The sequence below is a fragment of the Danio rerio genome, chromosome 7, assembly GCF_049306965.1.
Source record: "Danio rerio strain Tuebingen ecotype United States chromosome 7, GRCz12tu, whole genome shotgun sequence".
NCBI lineage: Eukaryota > Metazoa > Chordata > Actinopteri > Cypriniformes > Danionidae > Danio > Danio rerio.
The window spans coordinates 5,610,965-5,630,704 of record NC_133182.1 but is presented as its reverse complement, the minus strand read 5'-3'; the positions used below and the strand labels follow the sequence as shown (position 1 = coordinate 5,630,704).

Here is a 19,740-nt window from a genome sequence, read left to right as displayed (position 1 = left end):
TGTGCCAAACAGTCTGCCTAAAACTGGTCCAGACTTGCTTCTTGCTTTTTCAGTGGGGGAGGAGCTTTGAAATCCGGAAATCCTCATCAGTTATCTACATTCACTTTAAGATTTAAAGGGCTAGCATTGCACCAGACCCCCGTAAGTGATGTCGTTTGAAAGTGTAGATTCTATATTTTATGCACACGCATCACTTTGGTTTTTATTCTACTGTACAAAAGTTATTTACACTTAAATACACAGTATTTTGGATACCCAAGCTGGGTATTGAACATTGGTTCATTTTCATATTTTTCATATGACACATGTACAAGTTGTAAATAAATCGCTCTGTTTCCATGGCTCAGAAGTGAAAACAATACATTTATGATCAATAAGCAGCCCCAGATAGCACAGACAGCTGTCATCTCTTACCTTATGCTGTGCGCTTCATGGCCATTTCACCTCTGTTTTTGAGCTGATGTGCATAAGTAATCCTTTAATATGTCGGATGTGGTCCAAACAGTCAATTATGTTTGATCAAACAAAAGAATAGTGAAATATGAAAACAATGATCGATCCCTGTGGTTTGTACAGCACCTCTCATCAGTTGGAATGCAATAACTTTTGCATGGATTATGATAGAGACATTTTTGTTTTTTCATATGATTACAGACATGTGCAGACACCACCAAATTAATAACAGCACCCTAGACCACACAGAACCTAAAAGGTACACTTTCAAATTTAAGTTTATAAAAATACAAAAAGCGCCTCTTTTTTTTTAGGTGTTTATTATTTCACAGACAACATATACAGATATTTTAAACACTTTCAATAGTGTTTTTTGAAAATTCAAAGGGTTTTCTTTAAAATGATACCAAATTTTCGCATTTACACCTCTGCATGTGGATTTGGGAAGCTTTTAAATTTGGGTAGGCAAAATCCAGGCGGAAATCCCAAAATAACAGCAGAGTTTAACTGGTTAAACAAGGCTTACAATCAAGTTTAATGGAGCGATTCCAAGATCTCGAGCAACAATCAGTTTGTGCAAAAGACAAAACCAAAACAATCCGCCAGATATTTCAAAAGAGATCCGGGGCGTACAATGATTACTGTAGACTGTATGTGTGGATGTGACGGCATGAGGAGAATTACCGGAATAAAGCTCATGTAACTGAGCTCAACAACATTGATGACAAATAAAGAGAGAATGTATGTCTTGTGGAGAGTTTTGTCCCCTCCTCCCTCCGCTTTTTCTTTTAGCACACAGCGCTCTGTTAAAAATAGTCTGCTACAGGATGGGCTCCAGTGCACTGCCTCTCCTTCTCTGTGAGTAGCCTATTTAATTCTACACTTGTATTTGTGTTCTTATACATGGAGCTTGCATGTTTTCCTTGTGTTTGTGTGGGTTTCTTCCGGGTGCTCCGGTTTCCCCCGCAGCCCAAACACATGCACTATAAATGAATTAAATAAAGTAAATTGGCCATAGTGTATGAATGCATGTGTGTATGGCTGTTTCCCAGCTGGAACATGCCCGTAGCCAGCCTATTAAAATGGGTCGTTCTTTTTTCTCAAAAAGAATTTTTTATTTTTTATTAAATTATGAGGTTAAAATACTGCATTTCAGTGATGTTTTAAGCACTAAATTTAGCTTGATAGTGATCATTACCACACTTTTTGTTCACACAATTTCTTACATTTTTGTGAAGTGCTTTCCATGATAGTTTGTTTACCAAAAAAAATTTTAATAAAATGTTTTGAACAAAGAAATGTAAATTACTAAAAAATTACCAATTTATTATCTTTTGTCATATAAAGAAAACTATTAGGAATCCGTAAAAACTTGTTTTAAATTAAAAACTGTACAGCCTATAGGCAAATAACAAACTGACCAGCTGATTTCCTCAGAATTTATTCATTTTAATGATAATTACTAATTAAATTAGTCTTAAAGCCTTCTTTTATTGGATATTTTCACAATGTATGATTCATACTGTCAAAAATGGGACAAATGAGTTCATTTGGGGCCAAATTCTGGACTTTGTCAGTAGGGGGCTGGGTCTTTCGAATCTGTGATGACCCTGTGAAGCTGTGAAAATGTTTTTAAATAATACATCTTATCATTATAAATGTTCTTCTTTGCAACAAAATCAAGGGTCAATTATTTAGGCAACTGAAACGTGTCGAATAAAACAAATAAAACAAGACAATCGTCAATTACAGTATTTGTTAGGCACTTTTTAAAAGATATTTTTAATGTTTAATTTTCAATGTCAACGACAGTGATTTTACACTCAAACACCCACTAACCATGTTGTTGTTGCTGTTGTTATAATTAAAAATGACACCCAGTTTCAAACAATAGTCCCTTTCACATGCCGTCATGTGGTGTCCTGTTTGACTCCACCCTGTGTATTCGTACTTCCACCTACACAGAACTCCCTTTAGAGAAATCCCCCAGTCAGCTGTATGATTACTACAAATACACTTAGATGATGACTATATGGATGTTTTCTGTTGTCTGCATTTAAGGCGATATATCTGACATCTAAAACAAACATCAGCAAAATGTCAAAATATTAATAGACAATGTTTATTTAGAAGATAAAAACATTTATCTGTTTATTCAAAACACAGTTCAGATTTTTATATTATATTGTGTTAAAAGTGCCATTTCGGGGGGGGGGGGGGGTGTGTACACAGGTCGTTGTTTTAGGGGTGTGTTGCTTCACATGAAAATAAGTTTCGACTTCCCGCCCAACTTAATGAGGGGGCGGAGCCAAGAGCTCTCCCGCTTTGGGTATGGCAACAGACAGGCAGACAACATGAGTGAGAGGACCAGCATTCAGCCGTTGTACGACTCGGACACAGACTAAGCAGAGACTACTGTTGAGGAATCAATATTCCTAATGTGCCAGAATGTGTCAGAGTGGTAATTACAAACTCATTTGTGTCTTTGTATAGTTTTACAGCCGCTATGTAACGTTGTATGCGTCATCCATAAAGGGATGTAATGATTAACCGGTTTCACTATTAACAGCAATTTTATTCGTCACTGTTAATTAATATTAAAGGTTTCTCAACATTGTGTTTCTGCACAGAACAAAACTGCCGCAACTAAACAAAGTTATGCCAACTGTGTTCTAGTTTAAAGTTCCGAGCTTGTACACCGAGACTAACAACCATGCACACTGGATAAGCTTTGACTGAGGCTAAAACTAAGGAAAGTTTGTTATTTCCAATGGAGGGACACGCGAGGCGACGCGCTCACACTTTACAGCCGCACTTAGTTGAGATGACGGAGCTTCTGTGATTGCGGGAAATGCAAACGGCTGAAGTTTAAGAAAGATGCAATGAAAAGTACTCATGTTTGCAAACCCACCTAAAGTTACAAACAATGGCGCCGATGAGAGCAATCATGTGGTGAATGTTGATCCGCCAGCCGAGATCAATCAAGTATTTTCTGAGAGAGTGCTGAAAGATGTGGGAAAAAAAGTATGTGAGGTGGCTAGATGTCAGAATTCAAGACAAAAAAATGTATACAGATGACCTGCTTAAACAGCAATTCAAGAATCCTGCCAAGTCACAGTAACGTTAAACAGCTCTGAATCTTCTTTAGTTGGAGAATTGCAAAACACAGGAAAAAGACTTTCTTTTGAAACGGTTTCAGTAATGTGGTTCACTGTGTTGAATTAACAGAAATGCATCATATTTGTGTTTCTTCTGCTTTTAGTGCTGATCTCCATCCTTCATTCTGGACTCACTGAAGATGGAAGAGGTATTGTGAAATACTGCAGTACATAAGTTAGCTAATGTGCATTATGTTATAATGTACTGTATGTATATAGTGGGACATATACTAATAAAAAAGCTGCTGTCAAAACAGTGTAAGATGCAGGAACAATTACCCTCCTTCAAAAAAACAATAATTCACAGAATTATACTGCTTTTTTGGTTAATTAAGTGTGTAAGTGGAATTTAGCATAATTCTGAGATACTTGTATTGTTTATTATGCGTATCTTATGATGTCTATGTCAGGACAGAATTGCAGGACAACAAAAGGTGGAGGTAAAAAATGTTATTCTATTTCAGTAGTCAAAATCAGACAGATGGCGATGCAGTAGGTAGTGCTGTCGTCTCACAGCAAGAAGGTCGCTGATTCGAGCCTCGGCTAAGTCAGTTGGCGTTTCTGTGTGGAGTTTGCATGTTCTCCCTGCACTCACGTGGGTTTCCTCCGGGTGTTCCGGTTTCCCACACAGTCCAAAGACATGCGGTACAGGTGAATTGGGTAGGCTAAATTGTCCTTAAGTGTGAATGAGTGTGTGTGGCTGTTTCCCAGAGATGGGTTGCGGCTGGAGGGGCATCTACTGCGTAAAACCAGCTGAATAAGTTGGCGGTTCATTCCGCTTTGGTGACCTCGGATTAATAGAGGGACTAACCCGAAAAAGAAAATGAATGAATAAATGAAATCAGACAGTGTGCCGTTAATACAAATGAAACAAAAGAGGTGAACGCAGAGCTGGACATCTATGCAACATAAATAGACTTTGCTTGGCCCAGATAGAGAGGTAACAGGAGTATTAAACCACAGCGGCAAACCAGGCTGATCCTTAGGATCTGTAGAGTTCAGAGATCAGGCAGTCTGGGCAGAGTATAGGTGAAACACTTAAGACCATTTTAAGAAACAAGTGATTAATAATTTTATGAATGTAAACTTGTGGATCTCATACAGCTGTCCCATCCAATTTTAAAATGTCAACAACGCCCCTGGCTACAACCAGTCTGAGAGCTGCCACCATGACGTGTGATAAAAATGCATTTCATTGCTGTGAATTTAAAATTCAGGACACCAACAGACTCCTCTGGCCAAAGCGATTTTATCACGTTAACAGGGTTGGACAGTAGCGTGGCTACTAAAAGTAGATAATTTTCGACCAATCATCTTTCTTACATTTCCAATCACTCTCATTGGTTGGGGATCACTGTTTCAGTGGGAGACAGAAGCAAAGCGATCTCAAGTCAGCCAGAAAGCATGACAGAAGAGCTAGCCGTGGGCTCTTCGTGAAGATTAGACAGGGTAATTTTTTTCACTTGGCACATAATAGTGGAGTGAACTGAATGCCAGAGGTGTTAGTAAACTGAATAATGATGTTTCATAAGAGTTTTTTTTGGAGATACATGTTTTTTTATATCTGTATGACACACAATAATAAGTGAAGTTTATTTATAAACTAATTTCTCGAGGAGCACGTGCTTATGATCGAACACAGCTGGTCATTCATTACCCAATTCATGATTCACCAATCAAACAATTCCTAAGTCACTAAAAATACCCTTAGTTCCATATAACAGCCATCTTTGTTGGCCTACTCCTCCTCCTTTCCTAGATGGGTGTTGCCTCACAGCAAGAACGTCACTGGTTCTAGTCCTTACCAAGCCAGCCTACGTTTCTGTGTGGAGTTTACACGTTCTCCTCATGCTCACGTGGGTTTCCCCCGGTTTCCTTCCACCATCCAAAAACATGCAACATAAGTTAGACATGCTTCTAGTAAGTAGTTATCCCTTAAGAGCAATCACTATCTGTTCATTAGCTACTACAGCAAAGGAGTTCTCGAGATCTACTTGAGCTTAAACTCCCCTCTCGCCCTGCAACGGTAGGGACCGTGGGCTCGAGGATCTCATAAGCTCAGGGTTCTCTCCTGGGACGGCATGCCAAACAAGCTTTATAATCATCATCAGCTAGGTGTGAACTCTTGAAAAGACCATTCAGATAATTGATGCTCTCCTAATCCCCATTTAATTAAATTTAAACCCCCAGATACATCCCCCCACTCTCCTCTAACTTATACTTATACTCCTCACAATCAGTGCACTATTTAACATTTGCACACTTAAAAATTGCACATATGGTAGGTGACATAAAGATGATATATTTCAAAGTACAACTTTATATATGTAATTTGTTTTCATTGTTTTTTTAAATCTAAAAAAAAATAAAAATAAAAACTAAACTCAAGGATGTAAGATGCTGGCAACTGTTGAAATATATCATCCGTCTTGGGAAAAGGGTCTATTAATTTTAGTTTAAGATCTGTATGAGTGTCATGCTTTAGGATTTTTGTGTTTCTTCCCAGATTTACCAAGACCAGCATTGACTGTGACACCAGACAGTGCTGTATTCACTGGAGAGACAGTCAATCTGAAATGTGTGATTGAGTCTGATCACAGTGACTGGACATATGAGTGGTATAAAGACAGCAACTGTGTAACGTTACAGTCTGATGGTCATTACACTGTAAACAGAGACACTCTCACTATCAGAGGAGCTGCTGAGTCTGATCAGGGTCAGTACTGGTGTAAAGGAGTTTTAGGATGGGTCTCAATACAATCATCTACTGTTTCTCTCTCAGTAAAGGGTGAGTCGATTAACATCTAAATAGAAACAAATAATTTAAAGCAATATTACATACACATTATATTAATATTAGATTTTATTAAATAAATAATAATTTCATTTTAAGCAACTGAACCCAAAAGTCACATATTTGAGCTTTTGTTTAATAATTATTATTACATTATTAAATGAAATAAAAAAACTTCCTTTTATGGAAGGGCACTTTAAGCCAGCATCAGTATGACAGGTGCTCTTTTAAAAAAAAATGACCAGCTGGTGGCGCTTGAGCGTCCCATCCCCAGTGTTTGAGGACCAGAAAACAGGGGTCAGTTCTTCGTACGTGGATTACTCAGTTAGCTGGATTTGGATATTGACGATTTGACATGATCCAGGATCGTTTCGTTCTTCAAAGCTGATCCGAGAGTTGTTGTCATGGCAACAGTTCTGCTAGGTCAAACCTGATCGGGAGCAGGTTCAAATCATATAAACAGGATTAGATTGGCTCAGTTCAAGCAAAGATAATACAGAAAGTATGTACCGAGTTCTGATATTTTCTTACAGTAAAAGTTATATACACTTGGGAAAATAGTAAATATTTTTTAACTATATATATATAAAAGTTATAGTCATTAATAAAATAAATAAAGTTATACATATTAATAAAACGTATGCAATCTGCACCCTCGAAATGAAAGTACAAAGACTGCCACCTGGTGTTGCAAAGAGAAAACTTATTGATATGAACTTTTTAGATCGCTTTAGTACAAATTGTGTACAATAGAAATGCACAATATGTGACTTTTTTTTAAAGCAATATACATTTATGCAGTCATAAACATGTTTTGACAGTTAATATGCCAGTGATTTGATGCTTCACAAAAGTTGCAGACGCCTTTAACAATATCAAAATGCTTTTGGAAACAACCAGTTATTCTTTACACCGATTAAAAAATGGTTACTATAATAAAGAAAATCTTTTCTAAATGAAGAACTAAATACATTGATTTGCATTGAAATACATGATGAATACTCTTGTCTTGACAAATGAAAGTGTAAAGCCTGCAGCTCACAACAAATGTGAAGTTACTGCGTGTCATATTTAACAAGCCGTTTACTGCTAATTTTATGTAAATTTGCTCACATGGATAATTGAATATTAATCAGATGATGTCATTACGCTGCTGTGCCGTCAGCCAATCGTTGCATTGCTGATCATGATTTCGAGGATCGATAGATCTGTCCTTCACAACAAACGCAGCGATCTCAGATCAGTTCATCCAGATATTCTAATCTGATTCGCGAACTTGTTTGAAGAACCAAATTAGCGAGAGATCAGTTATCAAGATTAAAATATCCAGGATCTGCCAAATCATCTTAGATCATTTAAGCGAGGTACGAAGAACGGACCCCAGGACTAAACGTATGACAACACAAAAAGAACAACAAATATTAATAAATAATATACAAAGTATACAGAGATGTGAATTTACACACTACTATGTTCCCTAAAAGAGCTGTTTGAGTTACTTTTTTTGTCTTTGTCCTCAGATTTACCCAGATCTTCAGTGACTGTGACACCAGACAGTGCTGTATTCACTGGAGGGACAGTCAATCTGAAGTGTGTGATTGAGTCTGATCACAGTGACTGGACATATGAGTGGTATAAAGACAGAAACAGTGTAAAGTTACAGTCTGATGGTCATTACACTGAAAACAGAGACACTCTCACTATCAGAGGAGCTGCTGAGTCTGATCAGGGTCAGTACTGGTGTAAAGGACAGAGATCTGGAAGACCAAACTCATCACTATCAAGCTCTGCTGTTTCTCTCTCAGTGAAGGGTGAGTTCAATAGCATGTAAATAGAAAAAAAAAAAACACACACACACTCATTCACACTCATACACTATTACAACAATTCAGCCTGTATCCAATTCACCTGTACCGCATGTCTTTGGACTGTGGGGGAAACCGGAGCACCCCCCCAAGTCATCCATATTCTTCTGTATTTCACCCTCATCTCTTGCCCCCTTCACGTTTTGTTAATTCTCAATAGATAATTCCCATAATACCACAGGGCTAACCGCTGAGCTGTGTTTGAGTCACTTTATGTTTCTGTCTTCTCAGCTTTACCCACACCTACAGTGACTGTGGGAACCAGTGCTGCATTCACTGCAGAGACAGAATCATCACAATCAAGCTCTCATGTTTTTCTCTCAGTGAAGGGTGAGTTATTGACAGGCTTGGATTGGATAATCAGGAGGACCGGGAGAATTCCCGGTGGGCCGGTCCGTTTTTTGGCCGCAAGGGCCGATATCCCTAGCTCCAGAATCTGTTGCTCTCAGCAGTCACACTTTTTAAATTTATTTATTTATTTACTTGACCACAGTCTTCTTATTCATTATTTTACCGCAGCTCTGCTCTTTTTATCTATTTTCTCGCAGCTTATTGAGCAGGATACAGCCTGCAGGTTAATGATGATATAACTTAGATGAGTCACTACTCAATGATCAACTGTTGTGGTTCAGTGAATAGCATGTTAGTTTTCAACGCCGCAGACCTGGGTTTAATCCTCGTCTGAGTAATTTATTTTTTTCATTTTTATTGTTAAGACATATAATACTGTTAGGGTTGTTGAACATTTAAAGTTCTAAAGCAGCTGTTTTCTCAAAAAAAGACGTGATAGTGTCATTAGAAACTGATTTGTAAATGACCTTATTTTAATATAGTCATTCGTGAACTGAGGTGGGCCGGTCTGAGGCTTGAAACTACAGGGATGAAAAGGAGTCCCACTCCGGCCCTGGTTATTGAATCATGTTGTACGAGAGTCAGTAATAGCAGAAATGCTCATTTGTTCCTTCACAGGACAATCCTTCCAGCAGTTTTAGCACCAGCTACATGTGTTATTGTTGGAATATCCAGCTAATTCCATGCGTGTTCAAGAGAAAAGGTCAGGAGAGGTTTTTCTTCAATGCCAAAAATCGTAACAATTTATTAGATACAAATGAATAATTCGATGACAGAGCTCTGGGTTACATTACCCCAATGCAATACAAGAATTACATTCAAGAGGTTCGCAACTAACATACATTTCCTGACTTCAGCATATATACACCACCGATCTTAACAGGTGGAGTTTTGGTGTAATGTCACTTGTCAGTCATTGTTCAGTCCTCCATTGACCGCCCCTTCGGCATACTTCCTCTTTTTCTATGAATTCTCTGCCCAACAACAAAGTATACATCTTTCTGTGTTCTGTGTTCAGTTTTAACACCTCTCTTCAGACAGGAAGTTTCTGCAGAGCTGAATTTAATTTTGGACCCGCATCTATCTACTTCTGCAAAAATGCTAATTAGTATGCACAGCACTCACCCACAACATTAGAAGTTCAGTTAATATATGACCCTTACATGACCTATACAAATAATTGTTTGATTAAAAGAAAAGAGACAAAAAATAATAAAAAAATGGTTCCTATTATTCAATATTATTATCCTCTCTAGAAAAAATATTTTTTATATATTATAATGTGTCAAGCTTGAATCTGATGTTGTTCTCCTGCAGATTTAAAGCCAATGTCTGAACTCGGATCGGAACTGGGAAGAAATGCTGCAGGTAAGTGACAGACATACTAAACAAGGGAAACTAGATCTAAACCGCTGCAGGAAATGTCTGTAGCACATGGGCGCTGTTAGGACTATTGTAGCCTACGGTGGCCGGGAAGTGCAAAACGACATTACAAAGTGTGAAACACTTTCACAAAGCTCGAGACAAATTTACATTTTGATAAACATTTTACCTATCATCACACACAATTACATAGGAAAAACAACTTTAAGAAGGACGAAACAAATTTACATTTTAGAATGAAATTAACAAGACGCAAAACACTTTTACAAGTCCCGAAACAAATTTACAATTACAGATTCCTTACGGAAAGGGAATGCACCACACACCGGTAGTGACCCGGAATGTAACACACACACTGGCAAATATCAATAATACCCAGCTCGTGTGTGACTTTGTAGACAGGTTTCCACGTTTTCCATTTAAATTAATTTCAGTAATATTATTGACTAACATGAAAATGTTCATATGATTTATTTACAGTACAGTGTGTAAAGTCATATTTTCTCTCGCTTAGTAGATATTATTATGTAGAAGACTTGCTTTATTTACCATATAAAGTGAATCTAAATGGATTTGCTTTGTAAACATTAAATACAAGTTAAAAGATATTATTTTTTATTTCATATATTAAGTTTTTAGATATGATACTCCTAAAGTCATTTCTCTTTAATCCGCAGAAATAGCAAAAAATGCCCGCAGGCTCTGTCTGGCCCTACGTAAGGAGCTGAGCCCCCCTAAATTGAAAATCCTAAAATCGTCCCTGCTGTAGCATATATACTGACAATGCACAAATTAAGGAACACACATACTGTAAAATATGCAGGGTTCCACACAATTCATTCATGTTGTCCCAACATAAATTGATTAAGTTAACACTTTTAACACATTTATGTGGATTGAACATAAAAAGTAAGCTGTCCAAATTAAATCTCAAGAACTGTGTTGATTCAGCATAATTAAAAAAAGTAGTTTGAACAAGCAAAAAAAAAAAAAAAAAAAAAAAAAAAATATATATATATATATATATATATATATATATATATATATATATATATATATATATATATATATATATATATATATATTTTTTTTTTTTTTTTTTTTTTTTTTTTTGACTGCAGATAGACCATCTAATTTACATATTGACTATGGGTGTGGAATGTGTTAAAACTATATCACAATATTTTTATTTATTTATTGCATAACTACATAAATGATGCTATTTCATGTGTATCGACTGTGAAACAAAAAGTCCTGTGTCTTTGCAAAAGATTTGTTTAATTATTATTATTTTATTGTTGTACAAAAAGTTTAAGCACATGTAAAATCTGAACACTGTGATATAAACACTATTCATAGTCAAAAACATCAACTATCCCTGTAGTAGCTCAGTATATTGCTGTAGTTTTTATTACTGAAAAGAATATTCATTCATTCATTCATTCATTCAATTATTCATTCATTCCTTTTCTTTTCGGCTTAGTCCCTTTATTAATCAGGGGTCACAAAGCGGAATGAACTGCCAACTTATCTAGCATATGTTTTACACAGCAGATGCCCTTCAAGCTGCAACCCATCACTGGGAAACATCCGTACACTCTCATTCACATGCATACACTACGGACGATTAAGTTTTTTTAATTCACCTATAGCATATATGTGTTTGGACATGTGGTGGAAACCGGAGCACCCAGAGGAAACCCACGCCAACACGGGGAGAACATGCAAACTCCACATAGAAATGCCAACCGACCCAGCCGGGGCTCAAACCAGCAACCTTCTTGCTGTGAGGCGATTGTGCTACCCACTGCGCCACCTTGCAGCCCTAAATAGAACACTATTAAAAATATTTCTTTCTCAGGCAGCACAGTGGCTCAGTGGTTAGCACTGTCGCCTCACAGCAAGGTCATTGGTTCAAATCCTGGCTATGCAAGGAGTTCCTCCGGGTGCTCCGGTTTCATGGTTTATTCGCTATAGGTGAATTGGATTGGGTTTCCCAGTACTGGGGTGCAGCTGTAAGGGCGTCCGCTGCTTAAAACACATGTTGGAATAGTTGGTGGTTCATTCCGCTGTGGTGACCCCTGATAAATCAGGGACTAAGCCAAAGGAAAATGAATAAATGACTGATGTTAAGAAGTAAATTTAGAGTTAAAGATATCAAGATATTAACATACAAAATTAGCATAGCAGAAAATGAGAAGAGATTTTTTATTGATAAGATAGTCTTTTAGCTGAAATCTAAACTAAACTGGCAGATTAGGATGCAAAGGGGACTTGATTTTTATGTCAGTAAACATCTGACTTCAATCAACAAGTCAATGGTTAAACAGACAGAGGAGAGTCGCCGCACGGCTGCATCTCAGTCAGAGGTCTGGGAATAATGAGAGATTGTTTACCACTGTAATAATATCATACAGCATGAGGTTGATGAACAGGTCTGTCATCTTCTCTTTTCAGCTTCATTATCATCATCATCATCATCATCGTCATCATTATCATCATCATCATCATCTTCTCCTCCTCCTCCTGGAACTCCTCCCCTTCTGGTCATTGGTGTTTCTGTGGGATTGAGTGTTTTCTTGCTGCTCCTCATCTTACTGGTCCTTCTGCTGAGACACAAGAAGAAAGGTAAGGATGAGTTAATATTAGGGGTAAGCAATATGGAACAAATATATCATGATTTTTGTTTTCAAGAAAGGTCTTTAAGACTATGTTAAACTTTCAAATACTTTACATTCAAATACTTTCAAATACCAAGCCACTATTATTGATAGACTAACTTCACAGATTTAAGCCTAGGATTACAGAAATGCTTTAGGCTTTCTCAAAGGTGTGTATGACCAAATTGTAGCTAAAATCTTAAGCCAGGCTTAAAGCACTGCTCACACTTTGCAATTTCAGCCATGATTTGGTCGTCTGAGACAAATTTGGTAAATCCTAAAAAAATTTCCTAAAAATTCTCCTAAAATCCTAGGCTAAAATTTGTTGGTTTGACAGATTCCCTGCTAAATTCAGACGCTTAATGGACAATGCGATCACATTTTCCCTCTGATGAAGTTCTGGCAGATTTCAGACTCTTTCCAGCAGAGAGTGATAGGCTATATGCACAGCTAGTGTTGTTTCCTCTACAGATGAACCTCTGGTGAAAAATTAATGTGCCTATTTTCAATGTCACATGATTCCTTTCACAGCATCAGTGTTTTAGTTAAAACAAAATCAGTTCAATAGACTGAAGCATTCATATAGCTGTTCAAGTGTTAAACGAGAGGAAAAGTCGTTTACATGCATGCACCATCAGGATAAGCAGGCTAATGCAGAAACTCCATTGAAAATACTGGAGTAAAATAAATGTGCATATTTTATATATTTTTGTATCAACAAAGAGCCTAGAATCACCAAGAGACACTCTAGTGCAATTTGGAAAACAGCCACTAGTAGGCGTGGTAGCCATTTTGGAATGAAAATTCCAATAGAACAGCAGCATATTATAAGTCTGTAAAATAAACTATTAAAAGTGCTGATGATAGTGATAGTAAGTGTTGTATTGTCGTCTTTCAGGTTGTATCTCAGCTTTAATGCACTTTTTTAAAATAAATAAATAAAAAACTAAGCAGCTGCTTGCCATCGCAACAGCAATAAGATCCAATGGACGGCCGACTGCTTTCACTCCAAAATGACAGAATCCAGGGCTGTTGCTATGGAACGTTCTATTGAGTGTCGCCTCTTAGTCAGTCTAAGCTCTTTGATATCAATCAGGCAGTGAAAATCGCAGATTTTAATAGAAAACAGACCTTAAACACAGAGATTTTGTAACAGAATACAGTTAACCGGAAGAGATTTAACTGAGTTACTGAAAATAAGTCCTTCCGCATATACCCTGTGGCGCTACTAAAAAAATCAAACCAAGAACCAATAGGAGCTTACCACAACTTCAAACTACCAAAGGAAGGTTTTTATTATTAGGCATGCTGTGAGCAAAATTACCGCTACAGTTTGTTTATTATGAGGGATCATTTCAGAACGCAGAATAGTGAAAGTGTCACGGATGAAAACAACTTAAGTCAATGGGGTCCAGTGGTGTTTGAAACCCAATGTTTGATCAGTTTGACATGTCCCTTTATAAATATATAACCTTTATAATATCCATATTTTGATTTATCTTTTATAATCAGCTTTTTTTTTTTTCTCCAACAGGTCTTTATCATGTTTATGACGACGTAATAAAAGCGGAGAACAGAAACAAAGGTTGTGGCTTTATGAACACTTGTTTAAAGTTTAACAAATGTCATTTATTCTCATTAGTTTGACTTGTATGTTTTAGAACCAGCAAAATTCTTCACATATTCAGATGTCACTAGTCCTTCCAGTATTTCTTTCAGGACATTTGTCAGATTTTTGCAGCCTAAAATGATTCAATTCAATTAAATTCACTTTTATTTGTATAGCGCTTTTACAATGTAGATTGTGTCAAAGCAGCTTCACATAAAAGATCATAGTAAATTGAAACAGTGTAGTTCAGTTTTTAGTGTTTAAGTTCAGTTCAGTGTGGTTTATTAGTCACTATTGAGGGCCTAAACACTGAACAGAAAATTTATCAATGCTTAGCTCAGACTAAAATGACTGATCTTACCGCTTTTTTAGCAGCCTTTCTCAAAATGTATGGCATTTCACCTAAATTATTTCATGTTAAGTATTTTGCTAAACATATAAAGCCTACTAAATAATAAACTGTACATGATTATAAATGTTAAAAGTATGAAATATCAGATTTTTTTTCTTCTGTTTTAGACAAAATAGGAAAAACATAAAAAAATATCTAAGAGTGCTTTCACACCTACACTTTTGTTTCGGAACGTATCTCGTTTGCCTAGTTAGCGCGGTTCGATTGGCATATGTGAACAGGGCAATCGCGCTCTGTTCCGCGCCAAAGTAATCTCTCCGAGATCGCTTGAATGAGGTGGTCTCGGCTCGATTGAAACAAACCCTGGAGCGGTTCGATTGTAGTGAGAAAGCGATCCGATCCGAGCGCGGTTGTATCACTGTGTTTTATGGATATGTAATAGGCATACGGCTATATGAAGAGAGAATTATGAGTGGGGTGGGAAGTTTCGCGAGTCTCCGGATGCCCGCAAACGAGTGATGAACTCCCGCCCCCGGTAATCTCGCGTCTTCCTCCAGGTCCTCAAATAGGCATCGTCGCGCACCCTTCTCACCCCTCCCCACCGCGTCTCTCCTCAGACACGTCGCGCGCGCACACCCTGTCAATCACCACCAAACCACCACCTCTCCTGACAGCTTAGCGGGACGCTGCAAAATAAACCCTGACACTCTGACCAATGTGAGGAGAGTTTACTCGCACGTGACTTGTTTTAGCTCTTTTGGTCCGATTAGAAACTTTGCAGTGTGAAAGTGAACTGCTCCAAGAGCAAAGAGCAACAATGTAACAATTGTAATCTCTGTTTCGGAACAACTGAATCGATTCACAGGTGTGAAAGCACCCTAAGTTTCAAATATTATGTGTTGGTTTGTTCAGTATTGCAATCCATTAAATTTTGTCCACCACAATATTGTAATCGTCTGCTGCACTTCTCTGAAAACTATAATATAGGGCAACTCGAATAACATTTGCACCACACTGCTATTTTGAGCTGGGTTTTCTTACATTCTCATTATATGCAAGGCAAGTTTATTTCTATGGCACATTTGATATACAATGGCAACTCAAAGTGCTTTACATTAATTTATTCTTTGATGTTGTTTATTATCAGGGCAGAGCAGTCTGGAGACACTTTATGTTCTGAACTGAAGCACAAAACAGACAGAGGTGAGAAAAACACAAGCAACACTACTGCTGTTGCTTTAAACCTGTGTTTCCCAACCCTGTTCCTGAAGGCACAACAACACTACACGTTTTCAACCGCTCCATAATCAAACGCACCTGAATCAACTTAGAACATAAGAAAATTCAAAACCCGATAAGAATGGATCAACTAAAGGAAATATCTATATGTATTGTTGGTGTGCCTTCAGGAATATGGTTGGGAAACACTGCTTTAAACAAACCATTAAATATACATATGAACCTTCCTGCACTGTTGAAGCATGAACAATTATAAGTAAATGTTTTTGTAAGTTATTTTATCACATTTTTTTATAATAATCTTTAGGAAGGAGAATAAAACACATGAATTGTGTCGCAATCGCACAATTTAAAAAATAAAGCTGATTTGATCATATTTTAGTGTATATTGCCTGTCAGTGCAGTTATTAATGAGGATCAGTAGTTAATCGTGATCAGAAACTTTACATCTTCATTATCATCATCAAACATATTATCTTGAAGGATTTATATCACCCTGCAGTGTCTGTTGCCATTTGAGAAACTTTACAGATCTAATAAAACTGCACCTCAAGATAATTTTTTTAATCTGAAAGCTTTAAGCAGCGGCTATGTGTCCCCAGCGTCCACTGAGCATCTCATGGTACCAAAGTGTCATGCACTGTCTGTCCAGACTTTCTGGAGCCAAAAGACATAAATTTCGTGCCTGTAATAAATATGGCATGAGGAAAGGTGACTCACTTTCTTCAGCTGCAGCCCATATGTTACACTAGTTAACACCAGATATTGCACTTCGGACAAAATGGTAGAGGGTATAATCTAATTAATACATATTCAACCTATTTAGCATTATTAAAAGTACACAGACAGCACAGTGGCGTAGTGGGTAGCACAATTGCCTCACAGCAAGAAGGTCACTCGTTCGAGCCTCAGCGGGGTCAGTTGGCGTTTCTGTGTGAAGTTTGCATGTTCTCCCCGTTCAGCTCTTCAGCTAGAAAAGGTGACTCAGCGATGCATGGCTGGCATCGTTCTACACAAGTGATTGTGATTGCTGCTATCTGTTTGCTAACGCCACCAACTCATTGGCATTTCATTGGCCCGCTTTTATACTCTTTTAGATGATTGGTTTCTGACAAAATCCCCATAGTGGAAGCTTCCACATTGCATTATTTTCTTCTCAATGATGTTCCTCATTACAAGTTCAAAAACATTAACCATTTTTGCATATCCATACTTATTATAATAGATATAATTAAAGGATACCTAAACTATTAATTAAATTAGAAGTGTACCGCAAAAAAATAAATAAATAAATAATAGCCATTTCAAATTTTACTCAAAAAAAAATACTTTTCCCCCCTCAACAAATACAAATACAGATACAAATACCGGCTGCTTTGCACACCCCTAATTGGCATCTGTGACTTGACCACTTTATTATTTTACTTGCTATTTTATAGTATGTGAATTATGGTTTTTAAATAATTATTTGTTAACACTTTATTTGAAGGGAGCATTCATAAGACACCTTGTCATAACACCTTTACAATCATGACATCACACGTCATAAATGTAAAAGATATTTTATGCATGCTTGTGGCATGCATGTCCACTGATGCCTTTTTGCACTACAGAAAAGGAAGCTGAGTAGTTTTGTTTTTTCTGCTGTCACCCTCACGTAAATAATAATAATACAACTGAGATGAATCCAAGATGTAAGTGTTTTCAAAAATAATAGAGCAAAAGGAGTCCAAAAACAGTGTAAAAGATTTCACAAGACGTGGCAAAACATGAGCCGAAAGCATCCAGAGGTCAGCCGATAGCCAGGCAAACAGTCCAGAAATCCAGAGAAAGATCACTGAGATTTCTGACAAGACACGGAGTAACATGAACAAACAATAACAAACTGACAATGTAATAAAGGGCTGCCGCTTAGATACAGCTGTGGTAATTAGCCACAGTTGGGCGGCTAATCAGAACAGCTGATTATCGTAGCAATAAACCACATGACCACAACAACACTGTCACCCCATTCATGTTTTTTCTAATTTATTTAACTACAGTGTGCAAATGCAACGTGTCATTAAACTGTCATTAAACATTAATGGTACTGTTAAAAACGTATTACACACTTTCAATGAGCAATATTAATATTTGTTTTTGTTCCACTGAAAAAATTTATCAGAAAAAAAAACTATATATTTAAGGCCCTATAACATTTATGTTTATGACAGGTTTATGACAACTTATGCCATCTTCATAATGTCACATAGTCACAAACACATGTGAAACAATGTCGCCCAATGCCAATGCATTTAAAATGACAAAATTTCCCTCATATTTATGCTGCTTCAACCTCACATCATGATTATGTCATGACAGTCTTATAATCACCCCCTTTAAGTACATTTGACCAATTATTGACTGATTGAATAATAACTGTCTGGATACATTAGTAACTTACAATTTCATTGAATGTATGAGCAATGACAATCAAACAACCCATCCATTAACAGTGTGAAGCTCAAATCATCATGTTGTGTGTTCTTGGCATTAACTGCATTCATCTGCATGATGTTTTTAAAGGTCGGCGAGTGCAGTGAAGAAGACAGACACCAGAAGAAGAACAGCAGCGCTTGCTTTGCTTCAGAAATGAATCTGAGTAAACTGCTCAATCAAACAAAGCCTGGTTTCGCCACAGCAGTGAAGCAGATGATTTGTTTTGTTCATATACTTAATTTAACTTTTTTTAGCACAGTAATGTATATTATATGTGCTACTTTTGCTGTAGTTAATGCGGTGAGATTTAGATTTCATGGATTTAACGTTTGTTCATTACATATTAATCTAAACTCACAAAATGTACAAATGTTTTAAAATGTTAATCTTAATGTTTTAATAATTATATTATTATTGTTAACACAGTGCATACCCATATTTTTGATTAGATTATTACATGCGATTGTCTTTGTATTTCCTTATTCTCTGAACATGCCTGTGAATGGGAACATACATTGAGTGTAAACTGAGGGGACCAAAATTCTTAGTCTTAAAACATAACTTGCCTTTGGTGTGGATTATAAACTCACCATGAGCATGCCATTAAAACAATGTCATTGTTAAATCTACTTGATAACATGTTTATCTGTGACGCAGTGGCGCAGTAGATAGTGACGTCGCCTCACAGCAAGAAGGTCAGTAGTTGGAGCCTTGGCTGGGTCAGCTGGCATATCTGTGTGGAGTTTGCATGTTCTCCCTGTGGGTTTCCTCCTGGTGCTCCGGTTTCCCCCACAGTCCAAAGACATGCGGTACAGGTGAATTGGGTAGGCTAAATTGTCCGTAGCGTATGTGTGTGAATGTGTGTGTGTGTGGATGTTTCCCAGAGATGGATTGCAGCTGGAAGGGCATTCGCTGTGTAAAACATATGCTGAATAAGTTGGCGGTTCATTCTGCTGTGGTGACCCCAGATTAATAAAGGGACTAAGCCGAAAAGAAAATGAATAAATGATGAACATGTTTATCTTGCTAAAAATGCTTAAAAACAAATTAAAATTGTATTAGAACAAGTTTAAAAGGAATAAAAACCTAAGAAGGCCTAAATTTGAATCAGAAAGAGCTTAATTGCTGTCACAATCCCCAGCAATCTAATCCTAACAGATCACTAGTAAACATGCAGATTGCTAAAAAGACTACAAATCCGCTGGTATTTAAACTACAAGTTCCAGTCATGCACCACACACCTGTTCCAGATCAACGTTGATTACACTCATGCAGCTGGGAGCTGCTCAAACAACACAATCTCACGGCAATGCAAACTTTTTGATTTAGTGGCTAATTCGTATGAATTCATACGATCTAATTTGTACAATTTAGTACGATTTGCTCATCCCCCAATGA

General features: G+C 37.1%; 1 protein-coding gene across 2 annotated transcripts; it reads left to right on the top strand.

The window, feature by feature from the left end:
- Positions 1-1,267: 1,267 nt before the first annotated feature.
- Positions 1,268-18,803, top strand: si:dkey-23a13.2. Of its 2 annotated transcripts, none has more exons than XR_012383016.1 (10): positions 1,268-1,311; positions 3,716-3,760; positions 6,118-6,399; positions 7,926-8,216; positions 8,502-8,666; positions 8,723-9,989; positions 12,462-12,632; positions 14,199-14,249; positions 15,773-15,828; positions 18,430-18,803. XR_012383016.1 is itself a non-coding variant. In XM_005172152.6 (10 exons), exons 1-9 carry the CDS (start codon positions 1,281-1,283, stop codon positions 15,808-15,810), a joined length of 1,059 nt encoding a protein of 352 aa, XP_005172209.4. In that variant the 5' UTR covers positions 1,268-1,280; the 3' UTR covers positions 15,811-15,828; positions 18,430-18,803. The 2 variants fall into 2 exon arrangements, 1 of the variants encoding a protein (XP_005172209.4); XM_005172152.6 differs by having other exon boundaries at positions 8,502-8,600; positions 9,939-9,989.
- The last annotated feature ends 937 nt before the right edge of the window (positions 18,804-19,740 follow it).

Excerpts from the sequence above, each read along its gene's own strand:
- si:dkey-23a13.2 (XM_005172152.6), top strand. The coding sequence starts at position 1,281 with ATGGGCTCCAGTGCACTGCCTCTCCTTCTCT. Across the intron at positions 1,312-3,715 it reads TGCACTGCCTCTCCTTCTCT|TGCTGATCTCCATCCTTCAT; the intron begins GTGAGTAGCCTA and ends TTCTGCTTTTAG. Across the intron at positions 3,761-6,117 it reads ACTCACTGAAGATGGAAGAG|ATTTACCAAGACCAGCATTG; the intron begins GTATTGTGAAAT and ends GTTTCTTCCCAG.